This window comes from Cyanistes caeruleus, chromosome 3 (assembly GCF_971803275.1).
Source record: "Cyanistes caeruleus chromosome 3, bCyaCae1.hap1.1, whole genome shotgun sequence".
Lineage (NCBI taxonomy): Eukaryota > Metazoa > Chordata > Aves > Passeriformes > Paridae > Cyanistes > Cyanistes caeruleus.
Window position 1 is genome coordinate 30,134,471 of NC_141703.1, and position 16,421 is coordinate 30,150,891.

Below are 16,421 nucleotides of genomic sequence, written 5' to 3' on the forward strand. Positions count from 1 at the left end.
CTTGCAGATCTGGAGCTCTTGTTCCCGAGACGGAACCGAGGCATCCCGGCGTGGGGCAGTAGCCTGATGTAATCACCCCGCATGCCCGGAAAACGGACCCGAGCTGAGGGATTATGTTGGAACAAGCTGGGTTGTGGCTATAATGAACTAGAACGGCCCAGCTCTGTGAGGGGGACCGGCGTTGCTTTGTGCGTGTAACAGAAAACAAGGACAATAATCCCAAACCAGAATGTGTGTATGGGGAAGAACATGAAAAACTAGGTCTTGACGTAAATCTGCTCTTGTGAGCTGTCTGTATCCTTTCCAAACAATGTATTAAACTAGCTCAGAAGAAGGCAATCCCACGCTATTTACAGCATCTCCTTGTTGACAGCTTACAGTGCCATGGTTTTAGAAAGTTAAGTGCTTGCACCAAGGCTGAGTTTGGTTTGGACGTACCACTGACAATTGGGAGAGATGTGGATTTATAATCCCAGAGAGTAGAACAAATTCTTTTAGGTTGTTTTCCCTTCCTGTGTCTTCTGTCATAGCAGCTGAGATCCATCAGCTGCTGCTTCCACAGGTATTTCCTTGCAGGTGCTCATGTTTCTTCATTACCTCTTCCTGCATGAACTTTGGGTTTACGGATTTGTCCCCTCCTTTTTCAGGAGTGACTGGGATTTATGAAGTTAGCCTCTGGTTTAGCCACCTGGTCTTTGCTTAGGTTTGTCTACAGTTAATGGAAAGAGGGAGGTTCCTTCAGACAGTAAGTGAAACTTTCACATCTAGCTTTCTAATCTTCATCTGGTGGGGTCACTCTTGCTTCACTGAATGCAAGAATTCAAAGGGATGAGCAGGCTAATTCACCTTAGTAACTAAAGTTAGCAGTAAAAACATTTTTCTTAGAGACCCAATACTTGATTCCCTCATCCTCTCTCAATGAGGGATTGTATGGACTGAAATACACACACCCATCAGTGATACCACCGAGTCTTGCAGCTGAAGCATCAAGGTAATAATTTTGTCAATGGATTTTCTTTAGGAGATTTCTAGCTTTTTCAGAACTCAGGGCAAATAAGCTTTTTTCATTTCCTTGAAAGCTTATTTTCACAATTTCCAGCTCCTAGCCCAGTTCTCTCTATTGTTCCCCTATGGCACAGAAACCAGCACACGTGGGCCCAGCTGATGTGATCCTTGGTACTCAAGGGAGGGAAGGCCATGTATGTACTTTGTTGAGCCTAATGCTGGCTTCAGTGGCTGCAAGCTGCCCTGAGGGCCATCCCCTTTTAGTCTTACTGAGGGGAATGAAGACATTCCTGTGCTATTACCCACCTCAATCTGTGCTGGAAGTTCTCCCTGTCTGGGAAAGCAAGGCTGTACCTTGGCTGCTCCATCCTGTAGTCAATATTAATTTAATGTGAAAAGAAGTCTGCACAAGGATGGTAAGGTGGAAACCAGACTGTCTACAGGGTGACTATTCCAGAAGAGATGTGCTCCAAAACTCAGGACAGCAGTGTCTTAAAACACTGAAGCTGGACATAGGTCAAAGCCCTGGCATATGCTGAGTCAAACTGTCCTTTAATTCATCTGTTTTGTGCTAATATAAAACTCTTTGGTTGGAAGTACAAAGCTGCCTGAGGTCTTTAAAGATGCTTAAAGTTTTAAAGGTACTTCAAACAAGCTGCCTTCACTTGCAGTAATTTCACTTCCTGAGCTTTCATTCTCAGTGTCTGTGCCATGACAAAAACTACAAGGTATAATACTTAGTTTTGCTAACTGGGTGCCGAACATCATTCAAGTCTGTGGCTAGGAATAAAAGTCTGAAGTGAATCACATAGTTCAACAGTCACAGGAAAATGTGTGCAAGTCCTGCAATAAAGCCTTTTGGCTATTTTATTTTATTCTACAAATAAAGACAACTGTCCATCATTAAATGGAAAAAAATAATAGTTTGAGTTGTATATAGCATGAAACAGTAGTTCCCTTCACAAAAACATTTCTAATTCATTAGTTTATTACAAAATACCCACTCACAAAAAAGCACAAGCACAATCTTTATACTTGTGAAATGAGTTGATATTTCATATACAAAATAATTTCCACATAATTCCATATAATTTTATTTTATATAGAAATAGGTCATTATTACAACAGCTGTACAATACACTACTTTTTATTTAATAATTACATAAAATCTTTCTTAGAAACATATCAACGGAAAACATACAAAAAAAGCGAAAAGTGCATTTTTTCTTTTTTCCCTCCAAAGGAAAATTTAATCCTAAATGTTATAATGAAAGAGATATGTAATAGTCTGCAGCATCCCGAGTCAGTGGGCCAAAACACAGTGCATATTTCTCAAAGACTTGGAGTGGGTGAGTTTAGGTTGAAGAAGGATTGATGTTGCACTGTTGGAGGGTTGCATGACTATGCTTACAATTTGAGTTCTCCTTTGCAATCACAATTCCTGTAGGAAACAGTCCAGTGTGGTTGTGGGTTTGATTTTTTGGTTGGTTGGTTTTTAGTGATGAAGAACAGTTAGGGTAAGCTGCATAATACTTTTCAGATTCTAAATCAAGGGTTATGAGCTGTAGACCATCTTCACCAATGGCTGGGCTTTTTCCTCCATTGGATGTGCTAATTTGGCCACAAGAATAAAGAAACAAACTTCTCTTTACAGAAAGTGCCTAGGTTTTGTCATCTGTGCAGTTGTGCAAAATAATAACAATAATCATAATAAAAATAATCTCTTGTTCTCTCCTCGATAGACCTTTGACGCAGTGCTTTTCATACACAAAAGAAGAACTGAAACAGTGAAGGCCAAGTACCTCATAAGTCTGTCGACAGTCTTTTGGAATTGCCAGATGGCTTCCAGAGGGACACACTGGGATTGAATGCCTCTTCCCATGCTCCCAGTGGTGATGGAGGCCCCACAGGATAGTGCTCCTCTTTATTTTGCTCTGTCAGTATATCCTGTGCTCACGACACAGCGCAAACTGAAGCCAGCGTGCCGTGAGTGCACTGTCTGTGGCAGTCTGCACTGGGTGTACTTCTGTCACAAAGCTTGGAAAGAAATGCTTGTGCAAAAGCCAGAACAGTAAGTACAGAGTCATTCTCTTCTGCCCCATGTGCCCATTGGTTAAAGCTAATCGTGCATTGGTTGTGCTGGTGGGACTCTATCGCAGAGGCTGTGGTAAATTTGATGATTCTGATAAACTGTTCCTTCTCCTTGATGTTAGTTGTTGCTGTTGCTGCTGCTGCTGCTGCTGCTGCTGTGTCTGATGATACCCCATATTTCCTTGCTGTGGTGAGTAAGATGGCAGGAGCAAAGAATCAGGTTGTTCATTGTGCAAAGAACTTGGTGTTTGCACCTACAGATAAAGTAAAATTTATCGTGGTGTTTGATTCTTTCACGCGTTAATGCTCTTTGTCCTCAGGTTACAGGATGCTTAAAAATTACTACTGGTTTGCTGGCTTTTATTTCTGGAGCTGTTTGGCATGAGGTTAGCTTAACTAATACTAGAAGGAATGGACATAAATTGCAACAAAGAACATTCCAATTAGGCATTGAGAAGATTTTCTCATAGGAATGCACTGCCTGGGATTTGCAGGTTATCCTGAAAAGCCTGTTTGGGAATCGCATGGCTGAACATGTCAGAAATGACACGGATGGATGGCAGAAATGAAACGGACCCTAATGTGCCTCATACTGCCCCTTCTAGCCCTTCCTTTTCCTGAGCTTACAGCTGGGTGTGACTTCGCAGTGTTGATGGGAATTTTTCAGATGCTTTATTGGAAACAGTATCTGCCAGAATTTTTTTCATTAATTCTCGGCTATGATAAGGATTTCATTTCAGTAACAAGAGTTTAATCATTTCAAGTTGGTTATACTCTTTCAGTGATGCCAGTGGATATGTGACCAGGCTTTACAGACTCAGTTCAGCTCCTATTGAACTAATACAGAGACACCTCATTTTCCCCCTTTACTCTAGCATGTGTTGAATTAGGTCAAAAAATAAGTATTTTTACATCTTCAAATCACCTGGTTCTTCCAGGCAACGTGGTCCACTTTATCTTCTTTGCCTTGTAGAGTTGAGAAAATATGTTAGTTTCCTAAAGGGATCCAGATATCTGATCCAGATCTATTTTATGTTGATGCTGGTAATTAAAACTCATCTTTTGACTCGTAAACTAAGCAAATTTTATACTGAATAAAGAGTACAGAACAAATCCTAAGGCACTGATTTTCTCCAACTGGAAATAAACTTTAAATATATCCAAGATAATCTGATTATGCTTTAAATTTACAGAATTAGTAATCTCCTTTTAAATATTCTGACTGCTCCCTTGCTGTACTAGTACTGGCCACTGTATCAATGTGTCACACATCTGAAGTCAGAATCAGAATCTTTTAAATGGACATTTCTGCCAGGATCAGGCTGCAGCAGAAACCTGGGGACCATTTGGACAGCCCACTCACCTTGTTACTCTGTGTGCACACTTTATACATCAGCCTCTTTGTCCTACCTGCAGGTAGCGTTGTTGCTGATGCTGTTGGTGCTGGAGTTGCATAGGTGGCAAAGATGATGGCTGGGAAGGAGGGGTAGTGGTGAACCCTTGGTTTAACACTGCTTGTCCCATCAGTACGATTGGAGAGCTGCTGCTGGAAGTCTGCACTTCCAAACTTTGAAACATTTGTTGGGTTTGAGAATACCTATGGAAGAAAGAAGCAAAACAATCAAGAACAAAGTGCTGGAAATAAAGGTCTTCTCTCAGAATAGGGACGGTAATCCCCAGTCTTCCTAAATCATAGAATCACAGAATGCTGTGGGTTGGAAAGGACCTTAAAGACTGTCTAGTGCCAACCTCCCTTCCATGGACAGGGACATCTTCTACTATACTCAGAGCTCCATCCACCAATCTGGCTTTGAACACTTTCAGGGATGGGCCATCCACTACTTCTCTGTACAACCTGTTTCAGTGCCTCACCACCCTCACAGTATAGAATTTCTTCCTAGTATCTAATCTAAACCTGCCCTATTTCAGTTTAAATTCACTACCTTTTGTCCTATCCGTCTATGCCCTTGTTAAAAGTCCCTCCCCCTGTCTCTTGTAGCTTGTTTTAGATACTGGAAAGCTGCAGTAAGGTCTCCCTGGGCCTTCTCTGCTGTAGCTGAAACCCCCAAATAATTCCCAATAAATGATTCCCATGCATGGGACCTGCTAATGTGAACAACAGCACTGTTGGCAGCACTGCCTTCCCTTACTCTGTGCATGAACTGGACTTGGAGGGACGAATACATCTCACCTCAGAATCCAGATCACATTTTAGATTCATTAAAGATTCTGGTTTATGCACATCTTGTCTTCAGCCACAGCATTCACATCCCAGGCTAATTAAACCAAATTGTCTTTGATTCTGTTTTAATATGCTGAGCCCTGAACGTCAGAGAGAGAGAAGCAAATGCACTTCCTGTCCTGCTGCCTGTGACTGTCTGGGGGTTGGTGATCTCCTGCAGAAACATGGCTAGGGTTGATTATTTCTTATGCTTCTCATACACATATTGCCAAGTACAATCAGCAGTTCCCATCACTGAGAGCCCCACTCTAGGAACAGAAGAAGCCTCTAGAAACCCTCTGAAACAAGGGATGGGACAGAAACAAAATATTCCTCTTGCTGTTCTGCTTTTGCAAAGCAAAACTTAAATATGTGTTGTTTTGTGGAAGGCTGTGGGCAAAACCACAATGGAACTATTGCCAACCCAGCCTAATTCTGTTTATCCTGTAAAGGGTGATGAGATCATAGTGTGACTTGTGTTCACTCAACAGCTGTTCAACATTAGGGTTTTGTCAGAAATGCTACAGTCTGGGTACTTGTACGAGGATGTGAGCTCCTATAAAAGGGTCCCAGGAGTCTGTAAGTCTACATGAACTGGGAGATGCCTCTTTGCAAATAAGGCTTCTTTTAATCCGAGGCTTAAAAGCAGAGCTTCAATATTTACATTTGACAAATTAACTCAATCTTAAACAACAATAATGCCGTTTTAAAAAAAAGTTCTGAATACCTACATTCCTGAGATAACATTAGAAAAATACTGTTTTGTAAAAATAATTATTTTTAAATAAATGATGTACGAACAGTTTCTTATTATTTTAGGAGTTCACAATTAAGTACAGTGACAAAAAAACAGCTTAAAAAAAAAAAGGTATATTTTGACCAGCTTGTTCTGGTTCCTTCAGTTTTGAGGAGACAAAACAGAGGTGAGGCTTTTTTGGCACCAGTCATTTAACTGAGCCAGTGCTGACTTTCTCACTTTTACCTTGGTGGGTCAGAAGTTCTAGTGCTGAAGCAGGCAGCATGTGAGGGACAAAAACTCCCCCAGCCATGGCTTGTTAAAAGTGCCACGGGCACTCTGTGTTTCTCTCTGCCATCCTTCCTGATATGACCAGGCAGGGTAAGGCTGACCCTGATGCTGGAAGGCAGGCTCAGCGCAGTAACACATTCCCAATATTTATAACTACTTTGTCATCTTACAAAAGAAGGCTACTTCCCCTCAAAAGCGACTTTGATGTTTTATCTTTGACAAGGCACGTACTTGGCCTGGGATCCCGCCATGCTGAGGTCTGAAGGGTGTCTTGCATTACAGGACCCAGGCATCATGGGCTGAATAGGCTGGCTAAGCAACAATCTGGCACATGAGAGAAAAAAAAAAAAAGGTCACATTGCTGGAAGAGAAGGACCCTACAAACCCCACACTGTGCAAAGACAAACTGCATTCTCACAGGCACGACACAAGGCCGCACGTGAGGAGGTCCGGCCCAGCTGCTGGCTGTGGCAGGCGCATCCTGGGCACTGCGAGGCAGAGCCTGGGGCAGCTCCTACTCTCTGGGGTGATCTGGGAGCCTGACATACACCTAATAAATCACATCTTTTTGCCATTATTATCTTCTTTATTATACGGATGCTTGAATTACGTTTTGCAACTTCGGTTAAATTCACCTCGTGCTTTTCAAAGCCAGCAGCAAGGTTTCAGTTTTCATAACGCTACGGGCTCAGACAGCTACACTTTGGGAATCTTAATCCACCCGTGCATTACTGCAATCCCAAGAGCTGGTGGCGCTGCGATCGCCGTTCCCGCCGGGCACAGCTGGAAGCCCAGCCCTCCCCGAGCGCGGCCCCGGCCCGTACCTGAGCTGCTGGTCGTGGCTGCAGCCGGCGGGCGCGGGGGTGCCGCCGCGGGACAGGCCGCCAGGGGGCGCCGCGGGGCCGCCGCCTGAGGCGAACGGCGCGGGCGCGCCGCGGGGCGGGGCGCGGCCACCGCCCGGCGCCAGCTCCGAGCTCCGCGCCGCCTTCGGGCCCTGCAAGGGAAGAGGAGAGAGCGGTGAGAGAGCCCGAATCCGGGACCAGTGCCTAGCGGTGCCGCCACCGGCTGCCGTCACCATACGTGAAACGACTGTCATGCCCGCGGCGGCCCCGGGCCCGCTCCTGCCGGCCAGCGAACCCGGCAGTGCCCAAACGATCCCCCATTTGAGGCAGGAGCAGAGTTAAGCGTGGGGAGCTGCCGCCAAGCCCCCTAACAGGAAAAGATCAAAGCAAAAAAAGTGGGGTTTTTTCCCCCCCCCCATTTCACAGAATCGCAGAACGGGCCAGGTTGGAAGGACCATCCTGTCCAGCCTCCCTCCTCTAGCAGGGTGATGCCAGCGCACATCACACAGAATCGTGCCCAGACGGTTCTTGAGAATCTCCAGTGAGGAAGACTCCACACCCTCTCGGGGCAACCTGTTCCAGTGCATGGTCGCTCGCACAATGACAAGTTCTTCCTTGTATTCTGGTGGAACTTCCTGTGCATTAGTTTCTGCCGCTCGTCTTGTATTTGTTATAAAGATACACTTTCTATTTTAATAGAGTCATTATAACACAGGTGTGTAGGAAGTGAAAAGCTACAGCTGGGGGATTCTGAAGACAATCATGTAAATATGCTTGCCACACAATCAAGAAGCATAAACAGGAGCTCAGTTTTCTGTGAATGGAGGTACAACAGGTGGGTAGAAGAGCAAACACTGGAAATGCTGAGAAACCAGCAGTATGAACAAAAAACACAGTGCCAAACCTAATAGCTTTCACAGATCTCAGCTACTGCTCAGGCCGAACTTTATTTTGCTGTGCAGGAACCTGTTAATGCTCACAGCCTGAGGGTCTCAAATGAATCTCAATGTATTCTGTGTGCCACCACAGCAGACAGGCTTTGTTTCATTGGTGGTGTCCGACTCAGGGAGCATTCTGAGAGTATTCTGAGAGGTCTCACTATTTCAGGTTTCCAGTGTGATCAGTCAGGTTTCTTTCAGGACCACCTGAAGAACAGTAAGTCACCTACACACTTTGCATGCCCCCCCTGCTCCACTTTCAAGATGAAACAGCTGCTCAAGTAACCCTCCTGGCTGAGGTCTTAAAGAAGGGCTTTAAGGTAAGGTAAATGCTGTAGGGAAACACTTATAGGCTGCCCTTATACAGAAAAATAAGAAACAGAAGGCAAAGGCACAGTTACAGGACTGACATGATTTTACTTGATTGCTTAATAACAGCTCAGTGTTTCCTTCCCATCCAAATGCTTCTCTATTTCTATTCAAAGAAATAATTACCTGGCTCGATATCACACTTGCTTCTCTCAGTGACTGCTGGTTCGTTGTTTGTGAAGATGAGATTTGCCCTTGAAGTTGAGGACTGGGGACAAGCTGCTGCTGAGAAATGGCCCCTGACCTCTGCTGTAGCTGTTGTGGATCCAGTTGCTGAGTATTGCTAAAGCTCAGGGACACTGTTGGCTGCTGTAAGATCATCTGGAAAAGAAGAGGGGAGGATTTATTTACATAGCCCAGATGTCCTGAATAATGAATGTGACAGAAGTAAATTCAAGGATATATTCAAAAATACAGTTAACACATTTTGACTAATAACAAATTTACTGTTAGCTGGAAATCACCTGTCATTCCTACATTAACAGCTCTACTGTTTCTTGGTTTCTTGTTCTGCAAGTGCACCCATTACTTGTGAAATGTGTCTTGAAGGTGCAAGTCCTCTCTCCATGGGGCAGGCACAGCCCTCTTAAGAGCAGTTCCCAGTACATTTACTGTGTTCTGGGGCATCCTGACCAAAGAGAAGAGAGTAACTCCATGTCTTTTCAGTCCTTTGTTTCTCCTTTTAACAAAATCCACCTGCCTTTCAGACAGAGCTGTCTTTGAATTTGTCTCTGGAAATTCAACACTTTACACCCAGCTGAGTTGTCGAATGTTTTTAATGAGGTCACAGTCAGGCCAGAGCTCTCCAAGCTGAATGGCCGTGTCCTTATCATTGACAGGATGTGTAAACAGACAGTCGCTGTCATTTATCTGATTTCCCATCAGGTAACTGTCACCTGGTGTTCTTCCTAACTGTGCCATGCATTTGACTTGTGCAAAAGAGCTAGCAGCTCCTCTCTTAGTGTTTCTGTAAATGATGTCCTCTCTAAGTCTGCCTTTAAAGATGAAGCTTTCTTCTTTGAAAGTTATAGGACTTGGGAATTTTTGCTTTTCTCGGGGCTATTTCTTTTATTACAGCTGTAAAGAGGGAAAAGTAATCTTTTAAAACCATGCATTATTAATGCTACAAGCTCTCTTTGCAGTATTTCAGACCTAGCCTTTCTGCCACCAAGGACTGTATGGAGATACACATCCCACACAGTTGACGTAATTTTTGGATCCAATTCTGATTCCACACCACTGCTACATGTGTGGAACTCTATTAATTTAACTGAAGCTACTTAAGTTTTAAATGAAATCAGAATCACAGTTATTCTCTTCATTATTCATCCATCAGTCTCATGCCTAGCAGTACTTCTGAGGTATGCCCAGTAATTAGTACACCTTTGTGCAGCTTATTGCTATATTAACAATTCCCTAAACTATCATGTCCCCTCTAATTTTTCCTGGAAAAAGCCTATACCTTTCTCCAAAGGCCCAACATAATGTATTGCTTTTCTTTGCAGAAGTATGGCTTGATCCATCATGTTTGTACTTACTTATCTAGCTTTAAAAACACAGCTTATTTAAATATGATAAATTTTTAATTAATTTCTGTGTGCCAAGATTTTACCCAGGAAAAAAGGTACCGACAAAGCTTACATTAATCAGCTGGGACAGGGGGGCAATTAAGGAAAAGCAACAGCTTGTTTCAGGTGCTGTAGGCTAACCACATCTCAGAGATGTCTGATAGGAATAAATGGGTCAAGTGACAGGGTTGGGGCTGCACTAGCTCCGAGTGTTTTCTTTTAAAAACACTACTCACTGAGTCTGGAGCCATTACATATCAGAAAGACAGATGGTCTCGCAACTTCTGCCAAGTAAATAGGTCTTAGTATGAATAAATCACAGACAAATATCATGAAAATTCATTTTCTTGTTTATTTTTTGTACATAGAAGCTAAGATTTGGACATGTTTAGTACATGAAGTCACTTGATTAGCCCTAGCAGTGAAACAGGTTGCCACTGATAAAAAATTTAATACAGAATTCAGAACAGGCAAAGCAAGTGGTACATGTCAAGAAAGTGATGAGGAGGGAGTGTGAGCCCACTGGAACTGGAAAGATCACTGCAAATGAAGACCTTTGGGAGGATTAGCTTAGTGTCCTCCTTGTACATGGCGCACGGCACTGGAGAAACACTCAGTTCACCCAATTCAAATTCAAGGCGAATGTCAGGCAGGCTGTGAACTAACTTGCAGCAGACTACTTACTTAGCAGGAACCTCCCTGTGTGCTTACCTCACTTCCAGATAAAGGCCAAGGAGTTTATCCTCCAAAGAAAGCAGAGTAACCTACTTTGCAATTACCAGAGTGTGCCACTGGGTAGGAATGTGCACAGTTAATGGTTAGCAGCTAACACACCATAAATTTAAAACCAAGCTTATCCCAGCAGGCCAATTTCATTTGTTCACATGTTTGTACCCTAAGAGGGCTCTAAGTGTTTCATACCTGGGGACTCTCTGTTGCCATTACAATGGCCAAAGCAGCATTGTTACCCTCTGGACATGAATGACCTGGAAAAACAAACTCAGAGCGAGAAGCAATGGTGACCATGTCCCTGCAGAGCTGAAGACTCAACTTGACTTATCAAAACAAGAGTTAAAGTGACAGAGGACTGAAGAGTGGAAATTTCCACCTGCTACTTAAACCTAAAAGCTTAATTTGTACCTAATGGTGTTTTTTTATAATGGGCCTCTTTTGTGATAGTCCTGTCCGAATTCCCTCAAAACACTGAAATACAGCAGCTTTAAATAACAAGACAAACCTTTTCATAAAAAATAAAATCTTTCCCTGTCTAAGCAGATAAATTAGCAGCCTTCTAACTGCATTGCTGCTAATGATGTCTCGTTGGTGATTTTGTGGACTGCAAGGTCAGTGAAGCATCTTACAAACATTTTTTAATTGGCCAGATTGTTAACATACACAGCAAAGCAGCGAGGAAGAGGAGGGACCCTCTGACACTGCTGCCCCCTTGTTCCAAGTTAGATGGGCCCTACAGCTAATGACTGCATCACACTGACAAGGCATCCTGAGCAAAACATCTCTTTGACTCTACCTGTTCTTTGGATAATCAGGGGATTATAGCTTTTGGGTTCATCATTACAGGCATCAAGACTCTTTCTTTATGTAAAATATATGAAGATGAGAAGCACAGCATTGGGAAGCTGAGATGCATGGACTTAGAAGAGAGCCTGCTTTGCACATGATGGGTGGCTGTGGATGGTGTTGATTGTAGTTCTTGCAAGCTGGTCAGGCTCAGCCTTTCTGCCTTCCTCTGCATCTGCGAATCATTAGCTAGACTGTTCAAACTGGAGCAGACACAGCATCCTTCAGACTTCTGAGGTTACTCTTTCTGCTCTTGTCCTTCATTGTCAGGAAAAGCAGTAACAGAGATTTAATGGAGTTTTGAACACTTTTATTCAGGGCCTGCAATCCTCCCGATAGTTTCATCTTTCTCTGCACAAGGCTTCCGCAAACAGTTTCTAATGCAGACTACTGTGCTCAGCATCTGTCTGGCTGTGAAAGCATTTCTTCGTGGACTGCTGTATTCAGTTTTGAAGATCTCTGAAGGAAATGGAAATCGAGCTTAATTCTCCATGGAGCTACCTGTACACTTCTGTGCAGAAAGGAGTGAACCAGTGGGGATGATATGCTAATAAATCAGCTAATAAGGGAAAAGCAGCGAACACTTCCCCCTGTTCAGACAGCCTACATCACTCCCCCACGCTTACAGCTCTATTACGCAGTGTATTAAAGACACCACAAATGTGCCTGATAGTAGCCTGTTTGTTACTATGCATTTTAGCTTTGATAGTAGACACAGTGTGATCAATGTCTGCAGACATCCAGCTCCCTGAATGATGAAATCTGTGCGGCAAAGCACGTGGTTGGATTTCTGATTTAACAGTTTACTCCTCGCTGCTTGTGAGTCATGAAAGAGCTGCATGCAAAAGTGTGAGGCTTTCTTTCAAATTGCCCCTAGCCAAGTAAGACAAAATTAATTCCTTGCCTCAATCTATCCCTGCAACAGCACAGTCATTTATTTCTGTGTTTTTGGTTTTTTACCTAGAGAAAGTGGGAGAAGAAAAAGGCCCTGGCCAGGAGTGAGTGTGACCACTTGCATCTCATCACCTTGTTTAATTGCTCTGAGACCAAAAAGCACACAAAATACAGATTTTGTATTCTCTGTCCAGCGTTGCTGGATTATCCCCATGCAGCATTGCCATTTCAGGCAAATATGCAGCCCTCTGCATTTCCAAGCTTTTTCCAATCTCCCTGCCTCTCAGTTCTGCATATGCAGTAAGCTGGTAAATGGTAAGTACTGATACCAGAGAAATTGTAATGGTCTGAAAATACTTACTCCAACCTGGTGCAGTCTTCATGGGAGAGGGCATCACCCAAATGGTGTAACTCAGAGCCAAAAACTGGTAAGGGGTGGGAAGTACAGAACAACCCACCATTTACCCTCTGGGCCTCTGCCTGAGCTCCCTTTGAGTGTATGAGAATCTCTCCCATGAAATGCACCTTAATGCATATAGGAGACAGCTTTCTAAAAATAAAATCTGTTTCCTGCATATAAGAATGTGCTTTGAAATTCTATTTTTGCCTGAATAATGAAAAAAAGAAGAGCATGTATGATTATTGAAGATGTCACCAGGAGAGAGTAATGGTTGTCACACAGTTAAAAAGAGAGGAAGTGAGAATATCATGTCTCTTGATATTCATAATAACAATAATAGCTTTCAGACATATGACATGATTCTGAGCTGAATACCTGTTAATTGCAGAGAGACTTTCTCTTCCCATTAATCAAAGTCAGCGGAGAACCAATAGAAGAAACACAATGAAGCTAAACCTGGTCTCCCTATGTGATTGTATGGCACCAGGAACAGGGAGTCCCACGTTTGGAACCCACAGCTGCTGTGTTGTCTTACAACACTGCACATGCAGCAACTTAGGTGGCAAAGTTTATAGTTTAGCTTTGCTGATCCCTTAATTACCTAAACATACAATCCCAATTTGTTAATGTGTGAAACTGCATTTCCCAGATGCTGATGATGGGTGAGAGTCTGTTTCTGTGTGTAAGTTGCAAACAAAATTCCAACTGACTTCAGTAGGTCCCATCTTTGCATCCTGCTCGTAAAATACTCTTTGAGATGTTTGTTTCCTTGACAAAATCATCTTGTTAATAAAATACTCAGAGTCCCCAGTGCCATATTACTTGCAAGGATCATTTAACCAGGCATTTATAGTTAAGTTATGAGGAACATAACAGTGATCACCCCACATTCAGAAAACTTCCATAAAACTGGATGATTTGTCCATTTGTTGTTAAAGGAAACCTGTGATCAACTAATCAAATAATGCACTTCCCATTATTTCTGAGGTTTGCTAGACGTAAGGGGTACAAACCACATACTGTACTAGAGAACACTACCTCCATGGAGGAGGTATCAAAGGGAGAAGCAGAGCAGGCTCAGTCAGCTTCACCCTAAAGGCTTAAGCCTGTCTGGTGAAGAACAAATTCAGATACTTCCCAGGTGTGAACAAATGAACATCAACAGCATTTCAGGGGTTTTAATGTGACAAGGCAGTCTGAACTTCAGCATTCTTTCTACTACAGACTATAGCTATAGCTGGTCAGTCTGAAGATTTGGTAGATAAAATAATAAAATGCTATTATAAATGACCCAAATTATTCTCCTCCTCCTGATGCTGAGGTATTCCTTCTCTTCTACCAGAGAGCTCTTAGATCTTTCTTGACATAGGTTACTCAATGAGGGTTTTAGGGGGCAACATCCTCATTCAGATGAGCTAGTTTCCACTTGTCCAGATATCCTTGACTCTGGAGCAAGTTGCCAAGTCATGTGAGAGAGGATGCTTGACTCTGCCCCTTCCAATAGTAACACACCTGTACACTGGAGTCTTGGACCAGGCAGAGCTGCTCCTGTATCTTCTGGAGCTCCTCTTGCTGCCACCGGATATTAGCCTGCAGGATCCGTGTCCGCTGCTCTAGCTGGTCCTTGATGGTCTGGAACATGCTGAATTGTGCTGAGAACTGGGGGGAAAAATAAAAAAAAAAAGAGGGTGGGGGGAAATCAGTAATTATAATACAAACAAGCCTCAGAGAACATTTTTCAGCAAGGAGTTACTGGTTTCTTGATTGTAAAGCACAGCTGAAAAAGGAAAATGTATTTGTGATATTCTAACATGTAGGAAGAGACAGATCTTGACTATTTTGAGGGTTATGCACATATATTAAATTGCCTCAGCTAGAATGATCTGCATACAGTTGACCGTGTTCTGTTTTTCTGTCAGTAAGGACTGTTTTTGAGAGCATGCTACTTTAAAATATCAATAGAATCTTAATTGGATGGCAAATGAAAGCATTATTTTCATTAGCTTGTAGTTTGGAGCCCTTACTGTGGTGTAACAGTATAATCCAGATGTGTTTCACTAATGCTTTCCTTCTGCACAGAAATAGCAGTTCTGCAATGCTTCATTCTGCTGATGACTTACTAAGGCATCACACAACAGACCACAATAAACATTTTCTGGATTTGTTCAGCTGAGTAGTACTTAAGAGACAAGAAATACTCATTAAGTTATTTTTATATGTGATGTAAAATGAATAGCTCAATTCAATGGAAGAAAGGCTGTTCTAAATAACAGTAAAAAATGGAGATCATTAATCAAGGTCAAGAAGCAGGTGCAACCTCCAATAGCAGCACACTGGCACAAACTGAAATCATTCAACAATTGAAGAGAGGACTAACAGCAATAAATCCCTAGTATATGGTGCTTTCAGGTATGATTCAAAGTTCACCAAAGTTAATAATTACTTTAATAGGTTTTGGAATAATTGCTTTTCATAAGCTCATATTCCAAAGGTTAAAAAAAAAAGTCTTTGAAGAAAAGAAAAAACCCTTCAAATAATCTTTTTAGGTTTTTATGTAATCAAGGCATCCAAGATCTTTTTGAAAACATACAGGGCTATGAGTGTACAGGCAAAAAAAGAAAAAGAAAAAAAAAATTGCTGTAACTTGAAAATGCTGCCCTGTCCCTATAGTTTGTTTCTGGCTTTTTAGTAGGAAAGAAGAAGAAAACAAGACAGGAATTAAGGAGTGCTCTGGTGTTAGCAGTACTGTACACTTCCTTAGATGAAATTTCTGGCTACTTAGAGAAAGCTAAATGTGACAGAAAAGATTTATATAAGCTAACTAGTTCACCTTAAACCAGTTAAGTATGTGAAAGTACCTTGAAAGTACCCTGTAGCAAAGCTGACATCTCCAAGTAAATGGCCTTTGGCAGAGACAGAGCAAGAACTTCAGAAGGTTTATTCCATTTATCAGGTGGAGGGTGGCTTTCCCAACAGCCTGAGAGGTCACTGCACAGCGTAGTGGCCAGGTGGAGGTCAGTCTCACAGCCAGCCCTGCTTAGGGGCAAGGAGGGCTGCTAAGGTGGCACCTGCAGTTGCTGGTGACAGAAGCCCTCAGAGCCCATTTTGCTGCCAGAGGCATCTGTGAGCACTCACAGCTTGTGCTGTCTGCCCAAGGAGGTGACATGAGCCCTGTGACTCATGGTGCTTGTGCCTGCGAACAGCAGTGCCATCATCTGCAACCTGCTCCTCTCCCAGAGCAGGAAGATGGTGTCAAACCTCCCAAAGGGAAGTTTGTGTTACTTTGAATTGGTGTCACAGAGGAGAAGACAGAGCAGGGTTTCCTTCTTTCTTTCTTTCTTTCTCATCCATGTATAAAGAATTAACCTGAGGAATGGTTGAGCAGGGACCTCAGATGTTCGGGAATAAGAGCAAGTGACTCAAAGGAGAATCCAGTGCTGCTTGTTGTCCCCAGCCATATGGTTCTGAAAAGTCCCAGGTATCCTGAT

The 16,421-nt window shown here is 42.8% G+C and overlaps 1 protein-coding gene across 4 annotated transcripts in view; it reads right to left on the reverse strand.

Moving 5' to 3' along the window:
• Nucleotides 1-1,836: 1,836 nt before the first annotated feature.
• Nucleotides 1,837-16,421, reverse strand: part of NPAS2 (neuronal PAS domain protein 2) — a 103,879-nt gene continuing 89,294 nt past the window's right edge. For 3 of the 4 annotated variants that reach the window (XM_086880439.1, XM_086880436.1, XM_086880435.1), the window contains 6 exons: nt 14,446-14,592; nt 8,620-8,814; nt 7,169-7,338; nt 6,576-6,668; nt 4,507-4,693; nt 1,837-3,350 (listed from right to left, as the gene is read on the reverse strand). In XM_086880439.1, the coding sequence (XP_086736565.1) occupies nt 3,156-3,350; nt 4,507-4,693; nt 6,576-6,668; nt 7,169-7,338; nt 8,620-8,814; nt 14,446-14,592 (987 nt within the window). In that variant the 3' untranslated portion in view covers nt 1,837-3,155. The remainder of the gene's footprint in view (nt 3,351-4,506; nt 4,694-6,575; nt 6,669-7,168; nt 7,339-8,619; nt 8,815-14,445; nt 14,593-16,421) is intronic. The other variant, XM_086880438.1, reaches the window with a different exon arrangement.